This window comes from Lissotriton helveticus, chromosome 7 (assembly GCF_964261635.1).
Source record: "Lissotriton helveticus chromosome 7, aLisHel1.1, whole genome shotgun sequence".
NCBI classification, from domain to species: domain Eukaryota; kingdom Metazoa; phylum Chordata; class Amphibia; order Caudata; family Salamandridae; genus Lissotriton; species Lissotriton helveticus.
The window spans coordinates 832,472,525-832,492,517 of NC_136068.1; the positions used below are offsets into that span (position 1 = coordinate 832,472,525).

At 40.9% G+C, this 19,993-nt stretch overlaps 1 protein-coding gene across 1 annotated transcript in view; it reads right to left on the reverse strand.

Annotated features, from left to right (window-relative positions):
- Positions 1-19,993, reverse strand: part of ADAMTS2 (ADAM metallopeptidase with thrombospondin type 1 motif 2) — a 1,744,160-nt gene that overhangs the window by 1,002,430 nt on the left and 721,737 nt on the right. The window contains exon 4 of the mRNA XM_078653324.1: positions 11,100-11,302. Within this exon, the coding sequence (XP_078509450.1) occupies positions 11,100-11,302 (203 nt within the window). The remainder of the gene's footprint in view (positions 1-11,099; positions 11,303-19,993) is intronic.

Consider the following 19,993-nt stretch of genomic DNA (forward strand, 5'->3'; position numbering starts at 1 on the left):
TCCCCTTGTGACAGTCCATATACTGATACCAAATGTGATTTAGAATCTGAGTCTTTGAAGTTCATGTTGAGGTCTGTAACCTTTTGAAATGCACATTCCTCTGTGCTCTCATTCTCCTGAAAGCAGTCTTTCACAGTATGAGTGACTCCAAATCCGAAAGTCCCACAAAACAATCCTTGGGAATTATTAGAACTTCACTTCTGGAGCCAGCCACAGTGATTTGTGTATTAAAAGGTTAACCTAGGGCCTCCGTCCTACTCTTTTTGATGTTCTTAGCCCCATCTTCCTCCTGAAATGCGCCCAGGCCCTGGGGAACGTGGTATTCTCTCTCTCCAGTGTGTCCCACCCAGCTTACAGGAATGCAGCAATACACAAATCTGTCTGGGGGATTTCTCTACCTCCTCTCCTCATCTTTCACCATGCAGCCCTGACGTTCTCAAAATGGAACCTAGAGTCGGTCATGTATTGTACCCTTCATAGGCACACATACACCCAGCACATGCATATAACACACATGCATTGCACAGCACTACATCGTTCATGCATTGTACCATTCACAGGTACACATACACCCAGCACATGTACATGACACATGTATTGGCAGCACTACACAGCAAACCAATGTAGGCCAAGGATGAGTTAACCACACAGCACTTTCTGATCACTATGCGGTATGTTGCCACCACCACGCTTGTGCTGCTTAACTCCTGGTAAAGGCAGTAACCTTTCAACACTATGAGGGTAGCCTTTAAGGAGTCCCTCCCAGTACAACAAAACTGCAATCTGTGAGATACGCTTTTGTCATGGTACACACTCATGATCCGTGTTTGCCTATGACAATAAAAATCAGCATTGGAGATCCAGACAATAATATATTTTGGGTACTCATGGCAGGGGAGCATGTCCATTACTATGAGGAGGACTTTTCCATCCCAACGGCTGCAGGGGTTCAGGGCAAAGCCTGGAACCTTTTGAAATCTTTCCTGACTGACAGAATTCAGACAGTGGACTTGGGTAGACATAGGTCAAAGCCTTTCTCCTTTCCTTGCGGAGTCCCGCAGGGCTCCTCCCTTAGTCCCAAGCTTTTTAATATCTATGTGGGCCCGCTTGCAGCACTGATGAAATTGTATGGGCTCCAGTTAACTTCTTATGCGGACGACACACAAATTGTGTTGTCCCTACACCGACGCAAGGAACTGGAAACTGGTCTAAAATGCTGTGAATGCATGAAAGCTATTGCCGGCTGGATGTCCTCAAACTGCCTGAAACTAAATGCAGGCAAGATGGAGGTCATCATTTTCGGCAATAACCCTAACATCTGGACCCCTGACTGGTGGCCTGAAGAAATGGGAGTGCCCTCGGCCCCTACTAGGAAAGCCAGGAACTTAGGGGTGATCATGGACAATAAACGTACTTTTGGGGAACAGGTTAGCGGAGTTGTTTCAACAAGCTTTTATCACCTCAGAGTCTTGAGGAAAATAAAATTATTTCTACCTGAGGATAGTTATAGGACGGTAGTCACAGTGCTCATTTTCTCTTAGCTGGACTATTGTAATAGTCTGCATCTAAATATTCACAAGAAAACAACTAAACAGACTCCAGCTAGTGCAAAATGCGGCAGCCAGGTTGTTAACTGGCACACATAGGTTTATCTCTGTTAGGAAGGAACTTAGGCAGCTCCACTGGCTCCCAGTGAAACAGCATGCACAATTCAAAGTACTTTGCATGGTTTTTAAGTCTCTGACAGGCAGGGGCCCTGAAACGCCTTCAATGGTATGTCCCCGGGAGAACACTGCGATCTGCGGAGGCAAAGCAAGTGGCCATCCCCCAAATTCAAAAAGCCAATTGGGGTGGCAGAAGTTTCCTTACTTGTGCTGCTAAAGCCTGGAACAACCTACCACTATATCTCAGGAATGATAGCGAGCTCCTCTCCTTTAGGAGTAGGCTGAAGGCTTGGCTGTTTTCCGAATAGCCATTTTATTTTTTGGTAACCAGTTAGGCACAGCTCAGCACCAAGACACCTTGGGGTAGAAGTGCGCTTTAAAAGCTTATTAACATAACATAACATAACAGCATAGATATAGACGTCATAATAGAAACAATATCAACAGCAAAATCAATAGCAACGGGACATGTCTCAAGTCATTTAAATGGTACAATACATTTTACTGGAGTTTAATAGGGCAGCTTAATAAGTCTGAGTGGTGAATGTCTGCACACTGCAGCAACTCCAGTAGCTTGTACTGTAGGTTCTAATCAACTGTTAGGCTTCAGGCATGGAGGTCAGCAAAACAGTCATTCATTCTAAGGGTCAAAGAAAGGTTTTTAACTTAGGTAAAGGGCGCACTGCTATGAGTAAACGCTAGTTCGTAGTAGTAATTCTCAGTGAGGTAGAGGTGCAAACGGGTGAGGGAATGAGCCCAATAACCCCCCAAAGGTAGTCTTAACAATCGCTAACACTATATCTATAAAACAAACAAGTACCCATGCACACTCCAAGAATCAATAATGCAATGCAATCAGTGATGATATAAAAAACGTTGGGGAGACAAAAGCATGGAGAATCATAAAGCAATAGTAGTAATCATGCGACAAATTAATCGTTGATGTGCAGTGTCTTTTAATATTCAGACACGGAAAGGACCAGCCGACACGTGTTTCATCGCGTGTGGCAAAGTCTGCCTGCGACTCTTCAGGGCTGTACAATATAGAGTGATGGTTGGGAGGTCGCCCTGTCAGTGATAATTCCGACCCGACAGGGCCCTGGACCAGATACAATCGTCTGTTCAAGGATAATGTCCCAACAGGAGGTAATCTAATGATTATGAGGATAATTTGTGGGGTAACCACACCCGGATTACACACGAGAGGAGGTTGTTCGCTGACGTACCCGTCCAGAACCGCACACCCTCACACAGAAACGCTGCCTTTCCCCTTAATCGGACACTGATTTGCTGATTGTTAAAATGCCAAACCCTCGCCTTGTAACTTTTCGATTTCCTGACTCGGACGGAAAGTTTATTGTGCGAACATTTCATTTTGTTTTCACACAAGTGACCCGAAGACCCGAAGTGCACCATCATTTAAAATTATCCTCATAATCATTAGATTACCTCATGTTGGGAGATTATCCTTAAACAGACGATTTTATCTGGTCCAAGGCCCTGTCGGGTCGGAATTATCACCGACAGAGCGACCTCCCAACCATCACTCTATATTGTACAGCCCTGAAGAGTCGCAGGCAGACTGTGCCAAAACAGTCATTCATGTCTGCAGTGCAGGCGCTAGCTTACTTTGGGTACACCCATCCCACTGCCAGTCCCCCATTTTTTTGCATTTTCTATATCAGTGAGAGTTAATTTTGCTCAGGGTGGTCTAAGATCTGACTTCACATCCAAAGCCTTGAGGTATGTGTACCACATTGCACCCGTTGGGCCCTTCCCCGATATTTATTAACCCCTTGCATGCTGCGCAAATTTTTGCGCTGTGCTGGGATTTTATTAAGTGGGCGGGATTCGGACGGCCCCCAGCCATCCTCAGCACACGCCCACCATGTCGCGTGACGGCCGGGAGCCATCACAAGTATGCAAGGGGTTAAGAATGTCTGCTTCAGCATTGGTCCACTTTCTCAAGGCTCTGAGCCAGCTGGATATATCCAGCACATTGATTGACTTCCAGGCCATGGCACTGCCATGCTTAAACAAAATAAATGCTAGGCCAACACATTTAAACACATATTTGTGCTTCTATACCCCAGGCATTAAGCTTAACAGACAAGTCTGGAGCTCAGGGATCAGCAACCACCCATTGATTCTGAAAGCATGCCACCACCCTCGCCCTCGTCCATTTCATGTGATAAAAGTCTGCTCTTGATTGATTACTTCTAGGGCGCTTCAGCAAAGCACCAACACACATTCAGCGTATATGCTTTGGGGTATGGTAGGGTTGGTGGAGGGAATTAAACTGTATGCATTTTAACCTGGGGTTTCTACAGACCCTTTTAATGAATTTCAAGGAGGCCACCAATTGCTTGACTGACAGGTCTTGGCCCATATAATTTGACCACTTTTCTCTGATGTCTGAGCAACTGCGTACATGGTATGAGGTCAATGAGATTAATATTAAAGTAATTGCTTTTCTACCCGAGCCATGATTTAATAAAAGCATCAAAGCCTCTGAGTTGTGTGGCTCATTCTGTTCTAGGCACATCCTGCTCACAAAGGCATATTACCGCAGGAATTAACTAACCCCATCCCAGGCACTTAGCAGATGTCCTGCAATGTGCACAACATACCATTCACAAACATGTATCCCATTAGCATCACTGCTGCCTTTGTCAATGGCCTCTTATCGTATGTATCGGTTATAGTCCTAAATTCGGGAGGCATCCATAATGGTATTTTGAGCCAGTACAAAGTGGCCATCCTCTCAGTTTCACATACTTGTGCCAAAAGAACTAAGCCAATATTACTAATTTGTTCAGTTAGATGGATATTTCTATTGGACACATTAGCTAGCCTCTGATTCCATGGCTCCTTAAGGCCTGTAGTATGTCAGTCCTTTCAGGGTTAGGAGTATTACTCAGCCATTTTATCAGCCACTGCAATTGAGTTGCTGCATAGTACATTTGATAGTTCGGGGCTCCAAGGCCTTCCTAGAAAGAGGTATTTTTATTTTGTTAAGTCTTACTCTTTACCTCCTGTTCCCCCATATTAGTTCTGTAAGGGCACTGAGTAGTTCCATGAACAAACCTTGCTTAGTAATCATTGGTAAACCCGCATTAGGTACAGCAGTCTCTGCAGGACCAACATTGTGTCTATTGCTACTCTTCCCATTGTGGAGAGTGTGAGACTGGTCCAGAAAACGTGGATTGGCGCGGCACTGCCCAAGTTGCCTTTAATAAGATCGTCATGTGTCTGATAAACAGTCACCCCCAAGTATTTAAATATGTCCCTCCTCTCTAGCCTTGTACCTGGTAAATCCCTCCAGTCCATGTCTTCCATGTGTCTGAGAGGGAACAGACAGTTTATTTTCAAACCTGACATGGCACCAAACTCATTTAACATGGCCATTAGTGATGGCACATCATCCCAGGCGCTGCGCAGGTAGATGAGCACAACATCTGCATACAGCGTCACAATGTGCCAGTTGTTGCTTTACTTTTATTCTGGGCCTCCCTGTCTTACCAGGAATGCCAAAGGTTCCACAGCTATTCCAAACATGGTGCCCCTGTTGATGCTAAAACATTCAGACATCTTCTGGACCGTGCGTACCTAGCCATCAGGTTTGTGTATAGCAACTGCACCTACCTCTAGGCCCAAACCCATTTGCCTGAGAACTAGCGTAAGATAAAAACAAGCAAGGATGTCAAAGGTCTTTTCAATGTCAAGTGATATGGCCAAGTGCAGTGCGGTGACTGAGTATGCCCCCTCCATTAGACAAAACAAGCACAGTAGACTGAAAAGGGGGTTTCTAACCAGGATAACCCCATTTTGATCTGGCTGCACCACTGTCCCAACTACTAGTAATAGTCTGTTGGACAGTATGATACCCAAGATCTTGTAATCCAAGTTCATTGAAGACAAGATGTGGTAGGAATACACACACAAAGGGCCTCATCAATGTTTGGGTAGGCCTACTATTAGTGCCACTGTCATTGACCCTGGTAGTTTTACCACTTAGTTGGCAGCTTGGTACATGTTTAAGAGCTTCAGAGCTACCTTGACTTCTATACGTTACATAGAACTCAGTGGGAGGTCTATCTGTTCCTGGAGTCGTGTTCCGCACCATTTGGTCTACGGCGGTACACAACCCTACTCTTTGGATATTGGTTCTTCCAAAGATTGATATTATAACGGATGAATTCTGTGGACAGTTATTACCTCCACGTAATCATGTAAACAGGACAGTTCTATTTCATGAGGGGCTGTGTGTAGGGTTCTATAGTATTCTGTGAAGGTCTCATTGATACCTGCTTGCATATTAAGTGTATCAACCCTCAAAGATTTAATGGCTTCCATTGTGGATTAGCCAGGTGAACAGTCTGCCTGCTGTTTCGCCTTGCATGCTTTTGCACGCTACGCATTCCCTATAATCTACTTTCTAAAACCTTCCAACTAAATAAACGTGTTTATTAATTAGTGTGATGACCTGTTGCACTGAGTCTGGTTTGCTTATATATAGGATTTCTACCTCCGGATGACCGCTCTTCCACCAGTATGTTTTGATTTAGTGCAGACCTGATACACATGTCGTCTTGAGGCAATGCCCTCTGATAACTACCTCAAAAGCATTCCACTCAAGTGGCCTACCTGTGATTGTCCCCTCATCTTCAGTGAAGCACTGTGATGTGCATACTGATGGTGTCATTAAATGGTGCATCAAGCAACGCTTCCATTTGCAGTCTCCACATAGAAGTTTGATCAGTTTTCCTTCCCCGCATAACTACCATCTTGCAAGGATTGTGGTTGAAGAGAGTGTGACCTCAATAAGTATCAGTTACTTTTTGTCCCAGCGCCTCATTACATTGCATTAAAGATAGTCTTGTGCGTAGGTGGTGAACAAGGGAATAAAATGAATATCCTCTAGTGTCGGGGTGCATGATTCTCCATGCATCCTGCAGTTGTCTGCTTTCCATCCATTTCTGAAAGTGTTGTGCTACCCTGATACCCAGTGTACCCGGCAGTGGAGGGGTAGATCTATTCAGATCGGTGTTATGTACACAGTTGAAGTCTCCACCCCAAAGGAACAGGACCACAGGTTGTGAACCGACACTGTCCATGAATACAAAGTGATTACTGTTCAGAGCGTAAATCAGGACCATTGGGTCCCTGTCAATCATCCCCTCTATCATTACATACCTGTCCTCAGGATCAATACATCTGTGCTACAGCACGAAAGGGACACTTGGGGAGATCCATATTAAAGCGCCTCTCGGATATGTCAGATAAAATGTTCCTAGCAGCTGACCTCTCCACCTCTTAGCCAATTTCTAGAGTTCTTTCCCACTCAGGTGCATTTCCTGCAGATAGGCAATGTGTATTTGCCCATGTTTCAAGTACATATGTATATACTACACTTCGTCCTAGGATTTGTCATCCCCTGCATGTTCCGTGCTATTATATTGCACAATATCCCCGGGTTCAGGCATAGGTTTTATGTAAGTGTCCCATTAGTGCATAGCCCCTGTTTGACCAAAGTGTGAGAGCTTGTGCCTGACTAGGATACACAGCAGCTACAGTTTTGACGCAAGCCCCTCTAAAAAACATCCCTAACTCCTACACCCAGGCTAAGGAAAGAACATAAGCCTTGCCAATGAAAGTCAAAAGTTGCAATATGAAACATACTTGCCCATTTTGAAAATACATTCCTATGATGAATTCTGCGGGGTGTGAAACAAACTGTTAGGATGCAAAAGTGGTAATGAACTTGAACGGGCTAGGCACCTTTTGACCTTATAATGTGGGTGAAAACCAAGACCTCTGCATCCCCGTGCCCTGACTTCCTTCCTAATCCTGGCTGCGAAAGAAATTGTTTTGAAGAAAGAATATTAAAAAAGTGGCTGTGAAAGAACGTATTTTTTGGAAAACGACCATTAAATTACTTTGGACAACTATATCAAGTTGGATTTGTGGATCACAATACTTCGGTGGATTTTTCATCGTATGATATTTTTGATTACCAACTAGAGGAGAACTTTAAAGACATTACTTCTGCACTTACTGAATAATTTTCTATATGCATGATTGTACGGATTGTGTTTCTTGCTTATTGTTGTGGAGCTCAGGGAGTAACCAGTGATGTCCTTCCTAATCCTGCCATTAAGGAAATCCTGTGGTGACTCCATTACTTTTCATGTTTTTGTTCTTTACATGTGCCTTAAGCTTCTCAAAATGGGTGTCAAACAGACACCCATTTTGAGAAGCTTATGGCACATGTAAGTTGTTCTTTAGTGACTGTTTGTTATGTATCATGGTCTTGTGGGTTTCGATGGTAAAATCGTCTACATGTACTGAACATTGCTTCTGTTGGTTATGAAATGTATGCAAGTGCAGACCATCTATGACACACGAGTACCCCTCTATTTTATGGTACGTTTAGCTTAGGTTATGGAAAAGAGGTATTAGGGCTACTGATGTAAAGTCATCCTAAAAATGCTACAAGTATTTCTGTTGTTCTGCCTCTCAATAAATAACATTCATTCGAACTCTCTTGATCATTTTCATAATAGTTACCATTCATAGTGAGAGCACTAGGATAGGAATTTAATTGTAGTCATTTTTTTTAAATATATCCCTAGCTTCCTAGTGTGCTTGAGAGTGCTTATTCATGATTAAAAAGGCTTGCAGTCCACTTATTATTCCTGTGAAGTCTCACAGGACTGATTGTTACCTAAAGTCCACCTTACTCAGGTAATATTCAGTGGGTGCTGGGGATTGCAGTCCACCGAGTTCTCTGTCTTATGCTGGTACATTAGTGCAATATACCACCAAACAGGAGGTTCAGGTGAAATCAGCAATTAAACTTTACACATAATACATATAATAAAAATGACAAAGGGGGCGGAAGGAAGAAGAAGCCTGTAAGGATACTTAAGCAAATTTTCAAAAACGATTATAATTTATTGTACATATACTTTTTTTTTTTAAAAACCAAAGAGACAACAGTAACGCTCAAGAGGAATGTTGGCAAAATAAAACAGACAATTCACATGCCAAACAAGTGGCTAACAGACAAACATTATATATACACAAAGGAACAACAGAAACAAAATGATGTGTCCTTCAGAAATTATAGCCACAAAAAAGCGTCAACGGCGTTTCAACCGCTGGGTTACTGTGCGGTCATCATCAGGACAGGAAATGATATGAGCGTTAAGTATCTCTTTCTATACAGCAAGCCAGTCATGAATGAAGTGGTTTACAACTCGAAATTGCGACTTTAAAAGGGTAAATGATAGAAGCAATCCTTTACTTGAATTCAAGGCGTATAAAAACTGCCTATTAAAATCTCCAATGGAGTAGGTCTGGTCGATGGCCGTTAAATTTGGCCCACCACTATGCCCAATAAATCGGCTATGTATGGTGTCCACTCGCGTCAGAGGTTGCACCAACAATGCACCTTAGTGCAAGACAGTTTAAAAAACTCATTCATGGACCATGTTCTGAAGAATTCCAGATAACGCATCAGTGACAAGTTATAGTACACAAATTATTACAATACAATTATTATTTATTGGGTCGAATTCCAGAAGAAATCGAAACAGATTCCTAAAATGATTGGACATATTAAATTCCATCAACGATAGGGAGCAGCACGTTGTCTATCAATGTTTAATATATACATCAAAAGTCCTATACATCGTTTTTATGAGGAAGATGATTTTTAAGGTTGCAGCACTTTCTGGACAATATAAATTGGACTTGAGTTCACTAAGTGTAGAATAAGGATCAACGTTTTTTAACCTCCTATCAGCGTTTTTGATTAGGACGCTCTAAGCATGTTAAATAAGTTGTTTTGGTGTAATGGTTGTGAAAGACCGAACGTTTGAATCAATAAACTAAACTACAATAACATTATTAATTCAATAAATATGCTAATATATACATTCTGGAGACATGTTTCACTTAAAAGAAAAGTAGTGGGATTGGAGTGAAACTATACTATATGCAATCACATGAATACTCTTAAATGTTTGCTGAGCAACCCTTCTGTTATTACAGTCCATGCCATGACTCGGGTTTGTTCTTGTTATGCGTCTGCTACTGCACATGCAACATACTAGGAACTGAGACAAAATAATCAACTGCTTGTGGGTAAAATCATAACAGATGGTGAGCTGGTCAGATGAATAAAAACCATACATAAGCAGGGAGAAACTGCGTCAACCCACACGGAAAGTTACAAACTATACTGACACACAACAGGACCAGGAAGGAAGTCATCACACTATATTGCAGTGTGCTGCTGGAGTCCAAAATAGATCTTTCCCTTGTAAAAGAGATATGGGAATATGACATAAACAGACAATTAACAGTTAAGGAATGGCATAATAAACTATCCCTCAGAATATTGAGAAATAGGAGATTCAAATGAACTCAACATAAAATCCTCCCAGAGCATATCTTCCATGCTTCAGGCTACACTGGATCTCTGCAGCCACCTCTAGGGAATGCCAGAGATATTTAGGCGCGGATGCTGAGAGAATTCACATGGTTTGGAACGGTCCAAAACCCACACAGCACTGGGAGGCAGTTTAGAACACTGGGTCAGAGGTCGCGGGCTGAGATCACACTCAGTCATTTGAGGCTAACATTCCAGGCTTGTATAAGAGATCCAGCCCAGCAAAACTAGAACACAGCTCTGCAGACCTGCCAAGGATGTTAGCCAAACGGCACACAGCCATGACTTGGAAGTCAGCACGTTCTGGGTGAAAGAATTGATACAAATGGATGGAGCAAAGGATGACACTCTGACAGCACTACAGACACAATCTGACGGTCAGACTGGAGCCCTGGTTTGAGATGAAGTGATAATATTAAAGAATGCAAATGATGACAGACCCCCTGATTAAAGAGTAAATTGGTCTACATAGCATAACAGCAAGCACCTGGATGAAAGAGGCGCAGCCCCTCATAAACTAATAAATAAATGCACTGTATATTGTTACTAAGACCCTAGTTACCCTTCGACAATAGGTACCCAATAGGCAAGCAGGGAGCCCATAGTAATTTCATTATACCTTTAGCCGTCAGACCCATCCACCACATAGGTATAATACGCAATGCTCGCTGGAACCCGTGGACTCATCTCAATGCACAAGGAACATAATACCTGCATCACCCCATTGGTGTCTTGAAAAGAATACACCTATTTATGGTGCAAATGCCATGGTTGTTTGTATTAGTTTTGTTTTGTTGCAGTTAATTTGTGCATGGAGCATACTGTAATAAGCAACTCTGAATATTCTTGCATAAGAAATGTATGTGATACCGATTGAAAATTAATAAAGACTTTTAAAAAACACAGCCTGCTAGGTTCTTTTCTCTTTCAAACATGTTATAGTGAGAATTTCCACACTAACTGTGACTAAGACTTACTATGTTCATCAGGGTCAAGAGGTATTTTTGTACATGCTCCTTGCCGTGGAATTGCACAACTGAGTCATCTACTCCAAGAAGAACCTCAATGTTGAAGTCATCGTCTGCCCCGTGGCGCTTGCGCCTCCTTCTGCTGCCCTTCATTTGTTCATCCATGACTCCAAACATGCTGTCCATTAGATCCAGGTTACTGAGGCTGGGCTCTACAATGTAACAAAAACAACTAGTTAACACATCTGAGCTATTTCATTTGTGGAAACACAAGGGCTGAATTCTACAGTATTATATTCCTTGAGCATAGAAATTGAATTTATGCCAACATATTGTGCCTGCTAATCATACACACCTCAAATCTTTGATTGCCCAAATTGTATGCATGTGTAAATTCCAAATTGTGGTCGTAAGAGTAAAACATACGAAAAGAGCACCTCCATGAGCAAAATTATTTTACCCATGACATAGTCTCGTCTACCCACCCACATGAAATATGGGGGAGTTACCGTCCCTTTCCCACAGCTTGACGACATTTCCTCCTGTCTTTTCAAGCAGCAATATTTTGTGCAGGTCCAGGCTAGTAAATTACCTACAAGTATATACTGACAAGTATACAAGCTTGTGGCGTTTGCTACTCCTGTGGGACACCTACATTCTGGCCGCATCGCACACATCAACAAATGCAAAAAATACACCATATTGACTTATTTTCCATGTTCCTAAATTCACTTTGCAAGATTAAAATTTTGCATATCATGTACAATGATATGAGAGATTTCCCTCCTCACAGAGAGCCCTAAAAGGAGCTCAGGGTCTCAAAATCATTTGAGAGGTGTGACCTCATTATTTTTGTACCCGTCAAACCAAAGAAGCACAGTGACTTTGGAGACAGCCGAGCTTCTAATTATGGTTCATTGCACTGTCATCTCATACCCACATAAGTAGCTTCTGTCTTTAAATGGTGCATAACAAGCTAAAATCCATTCTATGAGTATTTCACTCCCACTGTTACTCGGAAATATTAGCAAATAAAGCCATCGCCAAACAAAATATTATTTGTATAATTATATTTCACGATTAGTTGTTGATATTACTAATACACCATTGTGTGAGTGGTAAAAATATATTGCTAATCAAACAATATCAATGCTTCGCCAAACATTAACACTTAGATGCTCTTTTTGCAGGATTAACGCACAATTAGTGTCACTGCTAAAGAATGAATAAACAAAATCACATCTCTTGGAGGCGCATTAACAATGATGGACCATGTAAGATCTAGTTCAATGAGCCGATCAGGCCAGAGGCCAAGCCTTGCGTTCATCCAGCAGGGACTGCAGCTGAAGGCCATGTGCAGCAGAGGTTGGACACCTAGGGAGAGATTGGTGCAGGCAACTCTTGGATTAAGTATATGCAGCTCTTCTCCTTGGCAAAGGTTCCTCTTGTGTCCAGTCATGATTTAAGGTTCTGGGATTTAAGGTATACTACTTTTACCCCATTTTGTCTTTGTTCTCTTTGTGCAAGGTTCTCTGAGCCCAGTCCAAACCAGTTCTGTCCTCACTGGCGCAGTATGACCACAGGGGTGGAGACAGCATTGTGCAAGGAAGACAGCCTTATTTAGGTGCAATGAAACTCCTCCCACTACTCTAAATGCAGCCAAGCCCCATTCAGCTCAGCTCTGGGTCATCCAGAAAGGGCCAGGCACACCTTAACCCCCCCCCCCAGTGGCTGCCTACAGTGAATGCACATCCCCAGCCCCTGTCACTCCAAAATCAGACAGTCAATCCACAAACAGGCAGAGGCACACTGAATGGTTAAACAAGAAAATGCCTACTTTCTAAAAGTGGCATTTTCCAACACACAATTAAAAAAACATCTTTACTAAAAGATGTGAAATTAAATTCTGACTGAGTTCAGAGAGCCTTAACTTTATTTCTCTATTTTGTCCCAATGGGAATTTATACTTGTAAGATGTTACAAAGTACCTCCCATTCTATCCAATGGGACAGATAGCCTTTCAATAGTAAAAAACAAAATTGGCATTATTTCACTATCAGGACATGTCACACACAGCAGTACATGACCTGCCTTTTACATACACTGCCCCCTGCCCATGGGGAGTACCATAAGGGTGCCTTACATGTAAGAAAAGAGAAGATTAGGGCCCGGCGAGTGGGTGCACTTGCCAGGTCGGCAGGCAGTTTAAAAACTGCGCACAGACACTGTAATGGCAGGTCTGAGATAAGATACCTTTTCAGGGCTACTCATGTGGGTGGCACAATCAGTGCTGCGGGCCTACTAGTAGCATTTAATTTACAGGCCCTGGCACACTTAGTGCACTTTACTAGGGACTTACCAGGTAATCAAATATACCAATCAGGAAGAACCAATTATAGTAACAATTTATATAGGGAGCACTTGCACCTTGACACTGATCAGCAGTGACTAAGTGCTCAAAGCATCTAAGCCAGCAAAAAACAAAATTCAGCACAGCATCAAAAATACAGGACGTAGTGACACAAATTCACGTGAAACCACGCCAAAGATGCCAAGTCTAACAGTATACCATCAAGGAAATGTTGCAGTGAAGTTAAGGGTAGCTTTGGTTGTAACATCACCACATATGTTAAAAAACTACGAAATTCACATAAAATCCCACAGCTACGTGCAATTATGGCCCAAATTTAAACCATTATTACCACAGTACAGAAAAATTGAAATGAGAAAAACACTGTTTAGTGCCTAACATGTCACAACATGGGAACAATTTTGCTAATAGTAATGAGGCTTCTTTATTCTCAATTCCCTGCACCTCATGAATTTAACCACTTGCATTCAGGTTTTGGTAAAATACTCTTTTTCTTCAATGCAAATACCTGTTAAAAAAGTCATGGCATAAACCATATATCTAGATATTAATATGATATATATATATTGTTTGTTGTGTCTGAAAAATAACTTGTGCTGTTTGAAATCAAATCATTGGATAATCGTATCAAAATGAATCCTCCTGTAGAAGATATGAAACTTCTGTAGATATATGTATGCCCTCCTTCGGCCGAGAGGAAAGTGATTTCTTTCATGAGATCTCAAGATAAATTTCTGACTTCCATCTTCCAAAATCAGAATATTCCATAGGAAGATTCATTTTGATACTATTATCCAATGATTTGGTTTCAAACAGGGCCAGCTATTTTTCAGACACAACAAACATCTGGAACTAGATGACAAATTACAACCTTGATGAAGTTCTTATAGGACGAAACAAGTTGGCTGGGCTGAACGTGTGCACGTATCTACAAAAGTAATACAAATATATCAAGAAGTTTGTCATCATAAACTACGTGGCTCCTGTGCATGGTTAATGACAATTCCCGCTGATTTGGGTTGGACTGATTACAGATATTGTGGTTATTAAATTGTGATGCTTTGATGCCATAAATGATGGAAATATTTGATAAGGAAAGCATCTGATTATTATGATATAATACTTACTTTTAAGAAAATTATATGCTTAGATAACAGACGTTCCTGTGCTGACTTTTTCTGGGGATTCTTTGGCAATAGGATCACAACCAGTTGAGCGTCTTTACATATATTTAAAAAAAAACTGAAAAGTACTAGTGCGACGGTTTGGTAGCCTTATTGCCTTTTTTCACTTTTGTATAAACTGTCAGCAAAAGAATGAATATATTTGGTGTAATATTCATACATGCCAGGGAAGGGCATTCATTGTTCTTTGTTGACAGGAGCAGGTGCATCAGCAATGGCCTCAAGCAGATTGGGTTTGTGGAGCATTTCTTTGTCAGAAATTATGTTTCCCGCATATTCTACTTGATGTGTCCTAAAGACACACTTGTCTTTCTTAAAGTCAAATAATTGTCTCTTAAAAATGTGTAAATCACTCCTTAAAGCCTTGTAAAGCTTAACTTCATTCTATCGAAATACAAGAATGTTATCTTGAAAGCCAGTTACGCCTTTAACCTTGTCAAAAAACTGGTGCAGGAAACCCTGAAAGAGAGATGCTGATAGAGCTAGTCCTAACAGCATCCGTTTAAAGCGGTATGTGACCTCAGGAGGTATCAAAGCCATGAGATCACATGACCCCTCTTCCAACTTAATCTGGTGGTAATCACTCTTTAGATCAAAAACCACAAGATTGACTCAATTGGTTCAATCACATTATCCAATGATAGTTTTTCCAAAATTACATTAACTACTTGTCTAACTAAAAGGGGAAATTTTCTAACCTTATGCTTAACAGGAATGGAATTAGGTCTAAGTTTAATTACATGATGAGACCTTTTCTTTTTTATCTATCTACCCAGTTTATTCTTATCTTTAAATTATTCCAACAGTCATTGAAAAATTACATGTGTCAACTATAAACATAGAAGCAATGTAACATTGGTCATACTTCAATCCAAGGGATTTGAGATGTTGCTGACCTAAAATGTTATGACAATGTGTTGCCACATATACCTTGCCGTAAGTAGTATGGTAGTTTCTGGCCAAAAGATTTCACCAACCACAACTTGATTATTTTGGAATACTTTGGGCATTTTATTACTCATCTTCAGTTTCTTCTGAGTTGAATCCATCGTCATTCTTGGCTCACTTCGCCACCCCAGTTCAGACACAGCTATATGCAAATCAGTCTTGACCCTGTGCCTCATGGAAACAGTCCAGCACGAACTGCCAAGCCAGGACTTCCCTGTACCGGAAACAAGCATCATAGGACCGGTTTCTGGGTAGAACCCTTCATCAGCCAGGCTAGCTTGAATCCAGTGGCAAAGTGAGCAAGTGACAATGCGTTATCAGCAAAGAACGGCGCATGGCGCAAACGTGAAAAGATATGAACAGTGAATATGGTGGTTCAAGTCAATAATTCACAATCTTATTGGACAATTGATAACAATTTCTGTTGAACCACGAAAGGGGTGCACCATCAGTTGCGCTGATAACACATTGTCACTTGCATCGCCTCCCTTTGTGCGAAGTACACAATCGAGCACCAAGTCCAATTCGGGTTGTTTGCCTACAGTGCTGTCACAACTATATTTCTCCCTTTCATAATTTGTACCCAAGTATATGATGCCATGTGCACATTAAAAAAAAACACTGAGAGTCTTCTTTTCTTTCATGTAATGTATTGTACATATGTGTCTAACTGTCCTGCCAAATGATACCAGTTGAGATATTGTTGCTTTCTTCACATACCTACCCAAATCTCAACGTGGTTTATGGGTTTTACTCCTGTTGTCTAATACAAAATTCTCCCTCCCACAACACAAGGTAGTCACAAGTTACTTATCCAGTCCGGCAACTACCTCTTCGTAGACATCCTCATCATCGCCTTTCAGAACACAGGGAGGTAGGTGTTCAAAAACAGTCTGTCCTTCACCTCCCAAACAATGGAAGAGTACTGTAAACTTCCTCTCATCAGTAAACCTTTCCCATCAATTGTAGTTATATAATTGCTGAAAGTTATAAACCAGTGTTTTCCTTTTTTCCCTTAGTTCACCAAGTGAATTAAAAGAATAAGATAGCAAGGCCAAATTTTGTATTTTTCCATACATACTTAACAGACAATACAAAGTAAAACACATATACAACCTGTTATAATAGCACAGCAGCCTGGACCTTGGTGCATCCATTTAATCCTAATACAACAGCATTTTTAAATAATATGGCCACTCGGTTGGCAGTGAGGCTTGGAATGCAAACTCTTGGGACATGCTGGTAGGCATGCACGGAAGAAGCTGGATTTGAGTTCCACACTAGGCATGTCAGCCAGCACACCAATTGCCTCAATTCGGATAATAAGTCAGATTGGCAAATAGGAGATGTGGGAAAGAGAAAGCAGCTTATATCCTCTGCTATTGTGGACACTTTGCCTCCGACACCAACTGGAAAGATCAATTGCGCTAGGCCATCGACTCATCAAGCATACAAATGGACAGCAGCCTGGCTGCAACCTTGTTCCCCCTGCTTTACCACGCTAGATACTGTACTCGCTACCGCTGCAGCACCTCCTTTGTGGGTAGTATGCTGGTACGCTCGTTGACCCATAAGTGGAGCGAGGGGTCCTCCGGAACCGAGCAGCCAGTCATGAAGGATCCACCTACCGCCCTCTTTTATTAATTAGGGATTTTTTTTTGTTCAAATTAATAATAATTTGTCTCATATATTTACAATCTGGGTAGACTTTAAGGCAACTTCAGGGGATGGGTGATTGCTTATAATCAAAAGCGTCTGTAGCGATAAGGCCGTGGCTGTTGCAGGTAAACAATTGAATGAGCAAGGTGCAACAAAAGATGATAAAATGCTGTCCAAAGTTCGCCAGAGCTTTAGAGATTTTTTTATGTCAGAAGAAATATATAATGAGAAGATCATCCAGCAGAAGACATATAAGGAGAGTCCGCAGATTGGTAAACTCTTGGACGGTGCTCTAAGATAAAAAAACAAAACTTAATACATATGATCATTAACTCCTAAACCAATAAATAGTAGCTCATAGTGACGATATCAATACAATGCTTCCTCAATATGATAAAGAATTAAATGAGATGTCAGATCAGGTCTCTAGAGCTAATGTGGAAACGTTGCTTAGCTAGGATGACTTATCCAAACTTGCAGAGGCCAAGAAAAGAAGTCGTATAGCGGAAGGGACTGCTCTCGAGGTAGCGATGTCACTTACATTAATGGCTAATTCAAAATCATGTGGGAGCGTTGGTATTCTGATAGAGGTATACAAGGAATTCTCTTCTGAATTAGCAGCGTTTTTAACAGAATTATTTAATCAAATAATGCAGGGAACTCAAATATCACCTTCTTTTTTCTGCTAAATTCGTATTACAAACTTTTTACAAAAGTATTAGCCACACGAATTACCCCATTACCCAAAATGTTATCCCCAAGGAAAAGAATGGGTTTTTACCATCTGCATCCGCTGTTGATAATACATGTTATATGGTCCAGGCAATCAATTTCTTTTGAACTAACAAAGTGAAGGTGGCAATTATAACAAATCCTGAAGAGGCATTCGTTTAGTCAATTGGGTGGCCCTATTTTCTAACCTTGAAACATTCGACTTCCCCGGGTAATACCCAACAATGCTTCGAAATCTCTATAAGGATGCAGTTACAAGAATTGTTATTAACTCCAAGAAAATAGGCTCCGTAGCAATCACCTATACTGTTTACCTTTTTTATTGAGTCGAACAGAAATGGAGAGTAACCCCTCAGGCAGACCAAGGGGACAGGGTTGTGTGAACCAATATAGTAAATGCTCCTCTAAGTGAGTATTAGAAACATTACATCATCAACAAAGCACATCATTCAACCATTCCTCATTGGTATACTCCGCCACATGCTTAAAGATATGACAAAATTGAATACCACAAAAGTTTAGAAAAATATATATTGTTTTACTCATACAATATGAGTAAAAAATCCATAACACCACACATACATATACACAGATACATGAATAAAGGAAGATAATGTAAGACAAAACAGGTAGTCTTTCAATAGATGCACCTCTAGGTACCACATTTTTTATCAAGCCATGGGCAGTTAAATTGTATAATGACCCTTCGATTGTTCCGCTATTACAGAGGATGTTTAAATTAAAGCAAGTTCACAAACTATATGATTTTATATTTGAGAGCAGAGAAAAATAATATTCGAGAGACCTTAGATAAAATAAAAGAGTTCTCCACTGTGGGGGTGGCAGGATTCACTATTTAAAGTCAGAGATATTACAGTTGATGCTGAAGTCAATGATCGTCATGATTATTTAAAGCAGCAGTTTGTTTCCCAGCTCCCTATTTAGGAATTTTGACACATCATCTCCATCATCTAAATTACATGGCAAAACCTAAAAAGGTTCACGAGCTATTGAATGAATGGTCTTCTTTACCACTATCTCTAATAGACAATGTTTCCCGTAATAAAATGTTGATGTTGCCTTTATTTTTATTTTTGTTTATTTTTGTTCAAATAAAGGTTAGTGAGGTGCACTTCAAAAAATAAATTCCCTCTTCAGAAAGATTATTTGTAATTATAAGCCAGTCCTTCATAAGGAGAATTATATGATCTTTTTTCGGATTACTATGATAAAAGAATTAGGAATAGAATTGCCAAAACTTCCTAAAAACACAAGATACAAAGTAGATCACATTATTTCAGTGCATACCATTGAGGGTTAGATATTTCAAACAATATTCTAAAGGTCTGGGACGAAGAAGGAGATTTTATCTCTAATCAAGGATGAAACACTTAGGCTGAGATAAACCTGCAGATTGGTCAAGCAAACTCTTCTTCCTTCTTCAGCTATGCACAGATAAGTAGCTTCTTCAGAGCAAACCCCGAAATGATGAGTGAATGTTCTCATAAAATAATGAAACTAATGATTAAGAACAAACTGCTGGGGGTGGGGACCTGCTATAGGGTTTTATGTCAGAATTCGAATCCATTAATTAGTTCCTAATTCTTTAGATATAAATCTAAAATGCACCAATTGTAGAATAGTGCTAGGAGAATGGCAGATCCTTTCACCTATGGGGCATCATGCTTTTTGGGCAGCCAATTTCAAAAGAATAGAGTACCTTTCAAGAGGGTTGGCTTATGCACCCAGTACCCTCCACAGGCTATATCCCACTGTGTCAGGCTGATGCTCTAGGCGTCCTTTGAATATATTAGTGGGGTGGTTACATTTATTCTTCACTTGTCCGGGTTTGCATGATTTTTGAATTCATATTTTCCAGTGTTTAAGTAAAATACTTGTTGGCTAATATCCAACCAGAAGCAGCATTGGTGTTGTTTGAATATTCAAGAAGTTCAAATATGCTCCGGAAACGAGCTCAATTTTATTTTTGTTGTTTGTTCCCCGGCTTT